Below are 15,111 nucleotides of genomic sequence, written 5' to 3' on the forward strand. Positions count from 1 at the left end.
GTTGTAGACTTACAAATTTTTGTGCTTGGGTTTCAATTATACAATGATCAAATACCCATCCCTCCACCAGTGCCCATTTCCCAACACCACAGATCCCAGTATCCCTCCCATCCCCCCATCCTCCCATCCCACCCTGCCTCTGTGGCAGGATACTCCCTTTTGTTCTCTCTCTCCTTTTGGGTGTTGTGGTTTTCAAAAGAGGCATTGAGTGGCAATCATGTTTGGTCTATAGTCTACTTTCAGCATGCTTCTCCCTTCCTGGGAGGATCCTCCCAACACCCTTTATTTGGTGCTCCCTTCTCTATCTGAGCTCACTTTTCCCCTAGCATGTGTGGCTGGCCTCTAAGCCATGGAGCAAAATTCCTGGTACTTCTAATCTTGGCCATTCTTGGGTGTTAGTCTCCTATTTTGTTACTTTATGTTCCCCAGATGAATGCTATCTTTCTATGTCTGTCCCTCTCTTTCTGACTCATTTTGCTTAACATGATACTTTCCATGTAGTACCACTTGTATGTAAATTTCATGACTTCATCTTTTCTAACAGTTACACTGTACTCCATTGTGCAGATGTACCAAAGTTTCTTTAACCAGTCATCTGTTCTCGGGCACTCAGGTTTTTTCCAGATTCTGGCTATTGTAAAGAGTGCTGCAATGAACAAACAAGTGCAGATGTCACTTGGACTATACGTTTTTGCCTCTCTGGGATATATTCCCAGGAGCTCACACATATTTTAGATTTAAGGATAAACTGACAGGTATAAGCTGAAATTTTCTTGAACTGGATTTGGAAAATATACAGCTATTGCTGTTTTGTTTTGTGTTTGAGCCAGATACGGCAATGCTCAGGGGTAACTCCTGGCTCTGCACACAGCAATTACTCGGGGGACCATATGGGATGCTAGAGATCGAACCCACGTCAGCTGCGTATAAAGAAAGTCCCCTAACCGCTGTTATATCTCTCTAGCCCAACAGCTACTGGCTAAAGCAATTTAAGGACAAGGTATATAACAGTTAATAAAAGTTTTAATTCCAGAGGAAAGTAATTTAGATTATTTAATTGTATGAAATTTGATAAATAAAACTAAGAAGTGTAATTTTTAACTGAAATTTGCCCTTGGTATCAAAAATAAACTTTTAAAATGGGCTGGAAGAGTTTGATTCCTTGAAGACCACCAGAAGTGATTTCCTGAGTAGAGCCAAGAGTGAGCACTGGCAAGTATGGCCACCAAACCAGACCAAACTAAACCCTCCAAACTACAATAAACTAAGCAGCTTCTGCACCTCAAAAGAAACAGTGACAGAAAGAGAGATCTTGGAATGGGAACAATTATTTACCCAATATCCATCAGATAGGGGCTTAATATCCAGGATATACAAGAAACAAGAAAAAAAAAAAACCCCAACCCCATCAAAAAAGGTGAGAATGAACAGGAAGTTCCTCAAAAAAGAAATACAAATAACCAAAAGGCACCTGAAAAAAATGCTTTACATTGCTAATCTTTAGGTAGAAGCAAATCAAAACAACAATGAGATATCTCACACCACAGAGACTGGCACACATCAAAAAGAACAAGAACAACCAGTGCTGGTGCAGATGCGGGGAGAAAGGGACTCTCATTCATTGTTGGTGGGAATGCCAAGTGGTCCAGACTTATTGGAAAACAATATGGGCATACCTCAAAAAACTAGAAACTGAGCTTCCATATGACCCAGCAATACCACTTCTGGGAATATATCCCGGGGATGCAAACAAGCACAGGAGAAATGATATTTGCATTTGTATGTTTATTGCAGCACTAATTCACAATAGTCAGAATCTGGAAAAAACCCAAGTGCCCAGAAAAAATAAAAGATTGGTTAAAGAAACTATGAACTATTACACATCTATACAATGGAATATAATGCAGATGTTAGGAAAGATAAAGTAATGAAATTTGCTTGAAAATGGATGGACACGGAGAGTATCATGCTAAGTGAAATGAGTCAGACATAGAATGACTGAATTCATTTGTGGAATATAAAACAACATATAATAGGAGACTAACACACAAGGACAGTAGACACAAGGGCCAGAAAGATTGCTCCACAGGTTGGAAGTATGCCTATTGAGTTGGGGGAGAAGGCAGCTGGATAGAGAAGGGACCACTAAATCAATGATGATTAAAGGGATTGCTTGGGATGGGAGATACGTGCTGGAAGTAGACTAAGGACAAAACATGATGGCCTCTCAGTATATGTATTACAAACTATAATGCCCAAAATAGAGAGAGAGAGAGAAGAAAGTGCCTGCCACAGAGGCAGGTGTAGGGATGGAGTGGGGGTAGCGGGAGGAAAACTGGGGATATTGGTGGTGGAAAATGCATACTTGTGGAGGGATGGGCGTCCGATCATTGTATGACTGAAACTCCATCATGAAAGCTTTGTAACTATCGAACGGTGATTAAATTAAAAAAAAAAAAGAAACAACCCGATCTGTCAAAAAATTTAATAATGGAATTCTAAAATAATAATTTGATGATCTCTAAACTGTGAGAACATAAAAATAAGTACATTGTGTGGGAGACATTATCATAATTTACTGTCACTTTCCTCCCGTTGTTCATCGATTTTCTCGAGCGGGCCCAGTAACGTCTTCACTGTGAGACTTTGTTGTTACTGTGTTTGGCATATCGAATACGTCACGGGGAGCTTGCCAGGCTTTGGGGTGTGGGCGAGATACTCTCAGTAGCTTGCCGGGCTCTCCGAGAGGGGCGGAGGAATTGAACTCGGGTCAGCCATGTTGGCTGCGTGCAAGGCAAACACCCTACGCGCTGTGCTATCGCTCCAGCCCATTATCATAATTTTATGTTAAATATTTTAAAACTTATATTCCCATTAACTAATGGTCCCTACCACCCCTAGAAGAAAATTAAATAAATTATAAGAAAGTTTTTATAATTATTTCAGTGGCAAGCCTTTAAATTTTTTATCATTATTTTTATTTTTTGCTTTTTGGGTCATACCCGGCGAAGTACAGGGGTTTACTCCTGGCTGTGCACTCAGAAATTACCCCTGGCGGTGGTCAGGGGACCATATGGGATGCTGGGAATTGAACCCGGATGGGCCGCGTGCAAAGCAAATGCCCTACTCGCTGTGCTATTGCTCCAGCCCACGGCAAGCCTTTTTAACTGTAAACAAAATTTGGCTTGCTCTTCAAGCCCTTGAACACATATGTATCCCTCTCTCTTGCTTGCTTGCTTTTTCAATCTACTGTTCTCTCTTGAACACCTATTCCTTTCATCATCATTATCTCCCCATCCCCATCTAAGTTTTATTCAATAAAAACATCTTAATTCACATTAAAAAATTTAAAAATGAAATTTCATGGTTGGTGAGATAGATAGTACAGAAGTGAGACTTTTTTGCTTTGCATACTATAGACTTCAACACTGACAAGAGGTCAGTCCTAATTACAGAATCAGATGTAGCCCTACACTAGCACCATCAACTGTAGCCCCCAACTTCACTTTTCCAAGTAAGAAATAATTGATCTTTGTCAATGAAAGTGGCAAAGGAATAAAATTCTGGTTGATGACAAGATTCTTATATACTAAAGGCTGCTTTTCTTTGTTGCGGGGGCAGTGAGGGGGAGCAGCATACCTGGCAATGCTCAGAGGCTACTCCTAGTTTGACATGCAGGAATTACTCCTGGGGGTGTCTGGGTGGCCATATTGGATACTGGGGATCGAACCCAGGTTGATTAGATGCAAGGGAAATGCCCTAACCACTGTACTATCGCTCTGACATGTAAAGGCTGCTTTTAACTTGGTTAAATGCCCTTAAAACCTAAAGTTTGAAGTCTTAAAATTACACGTTACTGGTTAAGAGAAGGGCTGGAGCAATAGCACAGCGGGTAGGGCATTTGCCTTACAAACAGCCAACATGGCCAACCTGAGTTCAATCCCTCCGCCCCTCTCGGAGAGCCCGGCAAGCTACCCAGAGTATTTCGCCCGCACGGCAGAGCCTGGCAAGCTACCCGTGATGTATTGGATATGCCAAACACAGTAACATGTCTCATGATGGAGACGTTACTGGGCCTGCTCGAGCAAATCAATGAACAACGGGAGGACGGTGACCGTGGTAAAGAGAAAAATTTAACTAAAAACCTAAATTCATAAAAAGTTGATAAATATTAATCAGCATGCAAAGTACTCATTTTAAATTACTAAGCAATTATGAGCCAAATTATAGTGGCACTTTAAAATAGCTTGCCAGGCTCTCCTAGAGAGGCGGAGGAATCGAACCTGGCTCGGCCAGGCTGGCCGCATGCAAGGCAAACGCCCTACCGCTGTGCTATAGCTCCAGCCGTCAAAAAGTTAAGAAAAAAAAAAAGAGATAAGCATCAATTTAACTATTAACTCCAAAGTGAATCACTTCACAAGTTACACAAATTAGAATTTGTATGTATTCAAAAAGTATCATTACATTTTCTTAACTGAAATTCAGTATCTTAAGCTACGAAATCTTTAAAGTACTTATAAACAATCACACCTATATTTCTTTTTTCACCCACACACCTATATTTCTTACTTTTATAGCTTACAAGATACCTTTGAATAAACTCTTTAAAAGTAGTACTTATCAAAAGTACCATTTCCTCTCAACTCAAAAGCTAAAAGGTGAATAAACCAGACCTTAAAACAACTCAACAGCATTCAACAACTTTCCCAGACACTGGCTTGAGAGATCTATGAAGCTAAAGCTGGAGGTTTCTAATACTCAGTATTCAATCACGTATAGAGATCTTGTGGACTGCAAACTGTTAATTCTTTCATCAGAATTATGGTTCTCATTAGAATTTCTACTAGAATGAAGGAGAGCAAATTTCTAAAATAGGGTTGAGTGTTTACTGGAAATCTCAGCAACTAAAGCAAGCCAGTGAATTATGTAATGAAAATTAGAAGGATAGAATATATTTTACTAACATAACAAAATGTCCCATTTATTAATTGCCAATTATACATAGCCCAACAGGCATTCTAATGAAAAATCTTATTTTAATAAACCTTTTAAAGACCGAACCACCCACAACCCCATCTCACTTGTTCTGATAATCCACTCCTTTACCTCTGGTGTCAATTTTCCCCTCTCCACTTGGGAGAAATTTCCATTAGCTTTCAATCAAATTCTTTTGATTCTGGCCCCAAAAATATTGTAGTACAATAAATGCTTACAAAAAGAGCTCCTCAAATTTCATTTTTTTCAATTTCAAAATGCATAAAAATCAAATAAAAAACTACAATGTAACGAGTTAACAAAGCAGCCAATCTTTTCTATTACCTGAGTGGAGTTAGACAGTTGGTTTTTCCACGGCTCCTCTGCGTTGCTGGTCAGGTTTGTGCGGTTATGAGGTAGAGTGAGTGCGTTTCGCTGCGGGTAAGGCACATTTCCATTACTACCACTTCCTGTTGTATGATTATTGCCTATCAAAATAGTGTCTGTATTTCCCAGTGTTCTTGATGTGCTACAGGGAATATGGCCTGCAGAGAAGGGTCCGTTGACTAAAGGCTGCCCAGGGCAGGCAGGGTGGACTCCAGACTGAGAGACGCTAGGCATTCTGGTCAGAGCAAGCTGTGGCTGCTGGCCAGAGACTGAGTTTGTAGGCAGTGATGAGTCAACTGTTGGTCCATTAGGAATTCCAGTAGGTCGTATATGAGCAACTCCTGTTTGTCTCATCTGTCAAAAAACAAAATAAACAGACAAAAAATGTTATTTGTGTTACCCATAGGGGAGAGAATCAAAAGAGTAAAGCTGCATAACCAGTTAATCGCTGATCAAACCATAATATTTTTGTATGTTGAGAAGTACACATATTAAAAGCAAAAAATTGTGTCTATTCATATTTAGATAACCTTTCTCAAAGAAGCAGAAATCTCTTTCACTTCGAAAGAAAAAAATCCTTTAGTAATGACTAAAGAAAGCAATCGAACATTAATGGAAAATGACTTGGAATTTACAGATCTTTCCCCTATCTCAAAAAAGGGGATCTCAACATTTTATTATATTTCTATGCTGTATCTTCTAAAACAAACAAGCCCCAACCTAAGATTCTGGGATAACTTGTTTACAAATAAGCAAATCCTTATAATACATCAAAAATGGATGAAATAAATAATAAAATGCCAAATCTTGCATCTAAAATTGAAGTATATTATCTACCCCCTGAAGATTTTTAATCAATTATTAGTATTTTTAAAAGCACAGAAATTAAATTCCTACAAATATTAGTGGAAAGTTGAAGTGGGCATGAACATGCCCTGAAAGGATGTGCCAGCCAATAAAAATACTCAAAATCCTAACACATTTTGGGGAGGAAATATATGTTTGGTGTTGCTGCATTAAAACAAACTGACTTTCCAGGTGTTCCAGCATCAGTTTCTGTGCTGGACTTAAATTATTTCTATTTGCAAGGAGCTGTTCCAAGTGCTAAAAGAAGAAAGGAGAATATAGTCAAAGATACGTATAAGAAATAAGATCATGATTTTAAGTAATTGTTCCCACAAAATTACTTGGGAATATATGACTGAGTGAGAAAGAACTAAACATTCATTCTAAAAAGGTCTATTTTATATAAGTGATCTTTGAGATCCTTTGTTTTTGGGTTATACCCAGTGGTGCTCAGGATTAAGTACTGGCTTTGTACTCTTGGCAGTGCTGGGGGACGGGCCATATGTAGGGTCAGGTACTGAACCTGGATCAACTGTATGCAAGCCAAGCACCTTACCTAATAAACTATCTCTCTGGCTCACATGAGATAAAGGAACACAAAATTATGGTCATCGATACATGCGACCAACCCAGGTTCAGTTCCTGGCATCCCATATGGTCCACTACTCACTAAAAGAAGTGTTTCTGCATGCAAAGCCACGTGTGGGGTTCCCCCACACTCAATGTTGCATAACCATAAAAGAATGAGGAAACATAGGATAGTTCTGTAATATGTAGACAATATATGTAGACTTCTCTCATTTGTGTAAAAGGTATATAAATAAAAACAGTGAGAAAAAAGATACATATTAGGTTGTATATGCATGATATATGTCTGCAAATATAGGCAAGAACTAAGTAACACTGGTTGTTTATTTGGAGAGTAAACCAATAGATAAAAACAGAAGAATAAGGAGAATTTACTCTATATGCCCTACGTTAATAACTATGCAGCTCCAAATATGTAACTATATAATCTAAATAATATTAATTAAAAAAATGTAGAGAACCAAGAATGAGTTCTCTCTCTCTCTAAGAATGAGTTAACTCTATTTGGCAAATGTGGGTTTATTTGAACTTAAGTGAATTATTTGTTGACTATTGCTGCCAATTAAAAATTGTTTTTTAAAATATCAAAATTTACTACCTCTGTTCTTATTTAATAGGAAAAACTACCAAAAGCTTATCTCACATACCTGAAATTTCTGTGGTGTCATGCACCATGAATGAGCTTGTTGCTGTACTGGAGGATGTGACACTGCATGGCCACTACTCCAATTATCAGCAGTATTCTGAGGAAAATTGATTATAAAAAAAAAGCAAAGAATATTTGGTTAGAGCCATACAATCAATAAAGACTAATGGAAGTCAAATGACTGAGTTGGAATATTTACATATAAAAAATTCTGACATCAAATTCTCTTAAAAATAGCTTTACATGCATAATAAAATTGGAAATCATAAAAATTTAAACATTATTTAATAAGCCACCCCAAAAGGCCCACCCCTAATCTATGGCCCAAGTAACTAACCTAAACACCATACTGTTTACTAGACCCAACATTAAGTTTATTTCAATGTCAGTATAAAGTGATGATGAAAAGTGTGTTGAGATCTTAACGGCAGGGTGATGAATAAAATGATTTAATGAATGCAAATTCATCCCTAATTTCTATATTTAATATGATGCTAAGAATTTGGGAAGGAAAAACTCAAACCTTTCACTCTGATGTCCACAGATTAAAAATAAAGGACGAGATGTTCAAACTGCACAGGTCAGGGCAGTTGGGAGATTCTTTTTGATTGGGATTTTCTAATTCTCTAAAATATATACCTTTGTTGGACTAGATGTTCTTTTCCTCTTGGCAGGACTGGACAGGTCATCTACTTGGCTAGAAGGAATCATGTGTAGTGGCAAGGATTGCTGTGAAATTGGTGTTTGACTGAGGCCTAATACAGGTTCAGTATTTGGATGATGAGGTTTACATGCCTAAGAATCACAGAAGGAAGACAAAAATAGGGTTCTCTATATTCTTAATTCATTCCTTCAAATCTTAAAACTTTACAAGCTGTATACTTTTCAATGCTATGTGGACATCGCTGATTGCAATTTATTGAAAATCAAAATCAAATGAGTCAATGGAGGAATGTGTACCTTCCTTTGAAAAACTTGCTTTATAACTTAAAATTGCTGCATTATTTTAAGAATTTTCCTTCAAATTCATAAAAGTGCACAAAGGCTCTATATTGGCACCCCAAAATTTCTTCCCATATCAGAGGGAGTTTTATTTTGAACGATTTTCCATTCACAATTAATTAAAAAGGCTTTTAATTAAAAAAGCCCCCTGTGCTCAGTAAAATATGCTTGACCACTATAGATTGAAAAGAACCCTTAAAGCTGGGCACCTGCAGAATATAACCCAACTTCTCACCTGCTGTGCTGTGTTCATGGCACCCTGCCTGGAGGTAAGCTCTGCGGGGATGGGTAGGCTCCATGCCTCCTCAATACTAGGAAGTAATTTAGTTTTATTCTGTAGACTACCTTGTGGAAGGTTACACAACTGAGCCTAGGAAAAATTATGTAAAAAGCAAATTTAACACAAGCCTACTTGAGTAAGAGCAAGTCCACTAAATCTTCCTAAATGCTATTAACTAATTGTTCTTAAAAGAAAATAGATTCTTAATTTGGGGTTTCAGAAAGATACTAAGTATAAAGAGGGTAACCAGAACATAAACCTTTGTGAGAATTAAAACAAAGCAGAGCTCTGTTTTCAGAGTTCTCAAAGCTGTCTCCTCATGAAACTCCAAGCAAGAGTGACATACAGTGTTTGTGTTCTTTTATCTAAAATGCTATGACAACTTAAAAATGTAGACAGTACATAGAAAAAAATTATGCAAATCAATATGCATCAACAGAGTAAATGTGCAAAATAGCATATTTCAAAATACTGCATATCTAACTTAAATGAAAAGTAAAAGAATATTACAAGCTATGATATGTTTACAAAATATGGAAACAAATTATAGACATCAAAACACACCTAGACAAACTTTCTAGCCACCCTCCTCCTGCCTGTCATGGCGCAAACGTGTCTTTAAAAAAAACTACTTAAAACTTTTACCTGTAAATACTTAATTCGTGCTGCAAGTGCAGAGGAATTACTACAACTTTTACTTCTGGTTGCATTTAAGTAACATTTAATGGCGTCCTGGGGCTGGTTGCAGGATTCATAGAGAGTGCCTAAGTCCATCCAGGCTGCAGCATGACCATGATCCAATTGCACAGCACAAATATAGGCCTGTAAAGCATCCATAGGCTGATTCTGCTGCTGATATAGCACACTGAAAAGAGAAATTAAGAGGGAGAAAAAACTGACTAAGAAGAACTTAACTTCATAGTAAAATAGCCAAAAAGCATAATATATATAATGTGACAATTTTGTCTATTAATTACAATACAATTGTCGTAATATAAAGTCTTACCCTATTGAACACCACGTATCTGCACTTGCTTCTGATTTATCAATAGACTGCCTGTAAGATATAAAGGCATCCTGAACTTTCCCAATACTTGAATAGCACCTGAGAACGGAGAGGTAAAAACAAAATCAAGAAAATACCATCAATACTAATTAACTTATTATTAGTTTGATGAAAGGATGAATTATAGAATCAAAGCAACTTAAAACTATAATGTAACATTTATGTATGTCTTTATATAACTAAAAATTAATTTTATATTACAATTAACCTTTGAAAAACCATACTATAGTCTGGTGTTAAAACATTGTATATTTCTGATCATAATTTAAATAACTGAAGACCCTATCAGCTGATATTGTGAACTGAACACACATACACGTACACACACACTTACCCCTCTAAGTTACACTGCGTGACATTTGGTTTCTTATACAGAGTTAAAAACCAAGAAATAAATTCTACGTTAAGATTGGTAAATCAGATTTCAAGTCTCCTTTCCTAACAAGAGAGGGCAATGATTATTTAAATCATGAAACAATACAAATGCAAAATATAGTTAACATCAAATTAGCTATCAAAAATAGTTAACTATCAAATAGTTAACTATGAAAAAATGGCTTAAGTTCAGTAGTTCATGACCAGTAAGGGTAACATACTATATAAAGTACCAAGGACTTACTATTTTCTTAATGCAGATGTACTAGATGGACACAGAACAGTAGCTGAAGCTACAAATCATATTCTTAGGGAGCAAGAAGGAAGACCCAGACCCTGCCTTCAAGGAGCTGATAATTTAGTTGAAGACTAGACACATTACAATGTCACAAGAACAATATAAGGCAAGAAAAGAAAGGGTAAAAGCAAGGGATATGAACATATATATGATGCTCTTTTGTCTAGTGATTCCCAATTACCAGCCAGTGAATAGCAAATTTGTCAAGCAACAAAATATAACAGCAACAAGTAATACATTCATTACAACTAATATTTGTATTATTACTGACTTATTTTGGAACATTACTAATAGTACAAAATAAGATTTTAAATTGTTTACTTGACCAAACATCCTATTTTGATTCTCGTAATTAGTCTTACAACTTTTACTGATTCATGTAATCCTAAAGTCTGGGAACCACTGATTCAGGTAGAAGAGACAAGAAGGCATTTCAAAATGGTGTTTGAACACTATAAACAAAACCTTATGTATATGCAATAACACAAATACAGAAAGGTGACACTCTGCTTTGTATGCAGGAGAGCCAAATTTGCTCACCACATGATCACCCAATTATCACCAGGGACAACCCCTAAACACAGAACTTAAAGCAGTTCCTGGGAACTAGGTGTGCCCCCTAAATCAATAATGACATTGGGACCAGTTGATTAGACAACAGGAAGGTTGTGGAAAGGAGGCTCTAACTTTAGCTCTGAAAAAATAAGGAAAAAAACAGGGTGGAGAAATAGTACTGCAGGTAGTGTACTTAAGCTGCATGCAAGTTGATTTAGAGTCCATGCCCAGTACTTTCTAGTCTCCTGAGCACTGCTAGGAGTGACCTTTGAGCAAAGAACCAGCAGTAAGTACTGAGCATGCCAGGTGCAGCCCCAAGACAAAATACTGGTTGAACTCCACAAGAAGAAAACAACCAACCCCATCAAAAAAAGGGGCGAGGAAATGAACAAACACTTTCTCAAAGAAGAAATCCGAATGGCTAAAAGGCACACGAGAAAATGCTCTACATCATTAATCATCAGGGAGATGCAGATCAAAATAACAATGATATATCATTTCACAGCACAGAGACTGGCCCACATCCAAAAGACCAAAAGCAACCAGTGTTGGCGCTGATGTCGCGAGAAAGGGACTCTCCTTCACTGTTGGTGGGAATGCCCACTGGTTCAACCGTTTCGGAAAACAGTATGGACGATCCTCAAAAAATTAGAAATTGAGCTCCCATTTGACCCAGCAATACCACTCCTGGGAATATATCCCAGAGAGGCAAAAAAGTATGTCGAAGCGACATCTGCACTTGTTTGTTCATTGCAGCACTCTTTACAATAGCTAAAATCTGGAAAAAATCTGAATGACCAAGGACAGATGACTGGTTAAAGAAACTCTACACAATGGAGTACTATGCAGCTGTTAGAAAAAAAATTCATATACAAGTGGTACTACGTGGAAAAGTATCATGGTAAGCGAAATGAGTCAGAAAGAAAGGGACAGACATAGATTTCATTCATCTGGGGAACATAAAGTAACAAAATAGGAGACTAACACCCTAGAATAGCCGAGATAAGTACCAGAAGGATTACTCCATTGCTTTGAGGACAGCTGCATAAGCTAGGGGAAAAGGCAGCTCAGATAGAGAAGGGAGCACCAAATAAAGGGTGATGGGAGGTTCCTCTCAAGATGGGAAATGCGTGATGAGAGTAGACTATAGTCCGAACAAGATTGCCACTCAATGTCTCTTTTGCAAACCACAGCACTCAAAATGAGAAAAATAACAAAAGGGAATGCCCTGCCACAGAGGTAGGGTGGGATAGGGGGATGGGGGGAGGGAGGGATACTGGGACTGGTGGTGGTGGAGAATGGGCACTTGTGAAGGGATGGGTATTCAATCATTGTATAACTGAAACCCAAGCACAAAAATCTGTAAGTCTACAACTGTACCTCATGATGTTTCACTAATAAAAATTAAAAGAAAAAAATTTTTTAAAAAGGGAGGGAGGGGGAGGGGGAGAGATTATCAATGGTTAAAAAAAACTGGCTGGGGAAGAATATAAAGAATGAAGCTTGAATTATGCTGATTTTGACATTTTGAGGAGATACAAGTGGGTATTAATAACATGTAATATGTACTGGATTTCATCCATAGGAAAGGAAGTTATAAGAATAAATTATAATTCTTATGAGAGGTAAAAATAAGTCTCAGGCCTCACTAATCTTGTGTATTAGAAATGTCAGTGACTGAGGAAAAAGTGTCAGAGAGCATCTGCTAATGGTTTTATGAGGGGAGAATTCAGAAGAATAGGTCATTAAAGACAATTATAGGGAAGAAATGAAATGCTTAACAGATATTTTAAAGAAGGCTAGTGATGGTAGTTGTTAAATGAAAAGAAAATCTCAGATTCATACACAATGTTACTTAACCATTGTGTAATGTTATAATAAGCAATAATTTCTCAAACTGCTTCCACAAGTTCTCAATGTGTTTTCACATTGCATTCTTACAGGTTAAAGTAAAAAGCCAATGTGCCCGTACACAAATGTCCCCATCTAACTTCCAGCCATTTTTCCCTCAAGAAAAGAGACAAGTTCTTCTTGAGACAGCCTTGAATAATTTAAAAACAGCTCTGAATGAACCTAGATCTAGTCCCTGCTCTTGATGCTAATTACCATTGAGACTTGATCTTAGACAAAACATGTTAGTCCTTTGCACCCACTGTTTTCTAACTGTAAAATGACAGGGTTTACAAAACTGGGAATAGGAAAGCCTTCCCGATTCCTCCATGCTCTTACATTCTATACTTCTGGGATAATACAGTCAAAGATTGGTGCTATTATAAACAGCATAACATTACATATTTTATCATCAAATGCACATGGCGAATAACCAATAGAATGAATCTTAACACAGACTTTAGTTGCAGAGATAAGTTATGTAAAGCCTCAGAAATAAGGTCATTAAATTCCAAAGTTGCTTACAGACACTTGAGGTCCTAATTCACAGCTTTGGTAACATCCCAAACACAATTTGTTTACAAACATTTTCTTTTTTGTTAACAAAAGATTAGATGGAACATTTTAGAAGACAACAAAGATGTAAGAAAAAGTAAACATCAAAGGAAAAAGTCTAGAACAGTCTTCAAACCTTATTACATATTTTATTGTTTAAAGTCACGAACATCTAACATGATAGAAACAAAACAAGCTAGTCCAATGGAAGTATCCTTTATGTGAGAAGTCAGTGAAGATAGTGTATATTTGGAATGTTTTATCCCAAAAGAATCCCAATTAAAAATATCTCAATGACTTAATATGTCAAAATCAGTTAACATGAGGTGAAAAAAAAATTCTATGGAATACTACTGTAATGTTCACTGAAAACAAAAATCACAGCATCATTAAAATAGCAAAAAATAACACTTTGTGATACACATTCCTTTTAATACATAAGAAATTTATCCCTAAGACTAGAGACAAAGATAAAGCAGCCCCTACTTCCAGTACTAGGCTTCTGTTCCAGTAACTATATAAAGACTGCTTCTGTGCAACACTAATGGTGCTACCTCAAACACAAATTGTGTTTCGCTTATTAATTTATTCCATTTGTTGAATAGCAGCAACTAGGCAAGAAATTATAAGGATGATAAGACTTTTTGCTCCTGAAGATCTTTAGTGAAAGAGAAACACAAACTTTGTTCTCTCAAGCTTCATTAATTAAAGACCCAAATTATGAGTTTTCCAATCCTAAGAAACAATTAGAAAATCCCTGCTAAAAGTAGGCAACTTTTTCATTTAATTCTTGTACAGTTTTGAGTAATTAAATGTACTTTTAAAAAATCTTAGAATTATTCTTTCTCACACAAATAATTAAAATATTAAATTTAATGACACTCATTCCAAAGTAACATTCCTGTGTTAAAAAAACGGAAAAGGGCTGGAGCGATAGCACAACAGGTAGGATGTTTGTCTTTCACACGGCCAACCTGAGTTCGATCCCCGCTATCCCACATGGTACCCAAGCACCTCCAGGAGTAATTCCAGAGTGCAGAGCCAGTAGTAACTCCTGAACATTGCAGGGTGTGACCCAAAAACAAAAACAAAAAAATGGAAACATCAAATATTCACATAAATAGATAATTTGAAAAGAAACTGTAAAATTGAAATCTTTAGCGTTGGGAAGATACCTAACCCAAGGTTTCTCAGCCACAGCACTTTTATTACAGCTAGACAAAAATTTCTCAAAACATTATAAAATAAATGTTCCTTATTGGTGAAATCAAAACAAAACCCAAAAAACTAACTCACAGAATCCCTGATCTAGTACCATCCTCTTGTTTTAAAATGGTTTCAAAAGGTTTAATGATAGCATCCAACATTCTACACATAGTTGTCAAAGAAAGATTTGGACCTTTTAGTACACATTTATCTTTCTAAAATATATGAAAGCTATAACAAATTAGTATAGCTAATATGATGTTCCTAAAAATTGTCTATCAAGAGTCCTGAAAATGGCTCACAGATCTAGAGAACATGATTTATGAGTCTGGGGGCAACCCCAAGGACCTGGCTGGGAGTAGCCTGAGGAACCAAAGGTTGTGGTCCCCAAATGAAAGTCCATTAATACCTATACATTAGCTATGTCACATAAACTTAATTTC

General features: G+C 36.9%; 1 protein-coding gene across 4 annotated transcripts in view; it reads right to left on the reverse strand.

The window, feature by feature from the left end:
• The window catches only part of KDM6A (lysine demethylase 6A), a 172,716-nt gene that overhangs the window by 28,166 nt on the left and 129,439 nt on the right, over nucleotides 1-15,111 (reverse strand). Inside the window, exons 11-16 of one of the 4 annotated variants that reach the window (XM_056131062.1) lie at nucleotides 9,730-9,828; nucleotides 9,369-9,588; nucleotides 8,679-8,813; nucleotides 8,081-8,236; nucleotides 7,443-7,538; nucleotides 5,320-5,715 (exon numbers count right to left, since the gene is read on the reverse strand). In XM_056131062.1, the coding sequence (XP_055987037.1) occupies nucleotides 5,320-5,715; nucleotides 7,443-7,538; nucleotides 8,081-8,236; nucleotides 8,679-8,813; nucleotides 9,369-9,588; nucleotides 9,730-9,828 (1,102 nt within the window). The remainder of the gene's footprint in view (nucleotides 1-5,319; nucleotides 5,716-7,442; nucleotides 7,539-8,080; nucleotides 8,237-8,678; nucleotides 8,814-9,368; nucleotides 9,589-9,729; nucleotides 9,829-15,111) is intronic. The other 3 variants (XM_056131063.1, XM_056131065.1, XM_056131066.1) reach the window with 3 other exon arrangements.

This window comes from Sorex fumeus, unplaced genomic scaffold (assembly GCF_029834395.1).
Source record: "Sorex fumeus unplaced genomic scaffold, SorFum_2.1 ptg000086l, whole genome shotgun sequence".
Lineage (NCBI taxonomy): Eukaryota > Metazoa > Chordata > Mammalia > Eulipotyphla > Soricidae > Sorex > Sorex fumeus.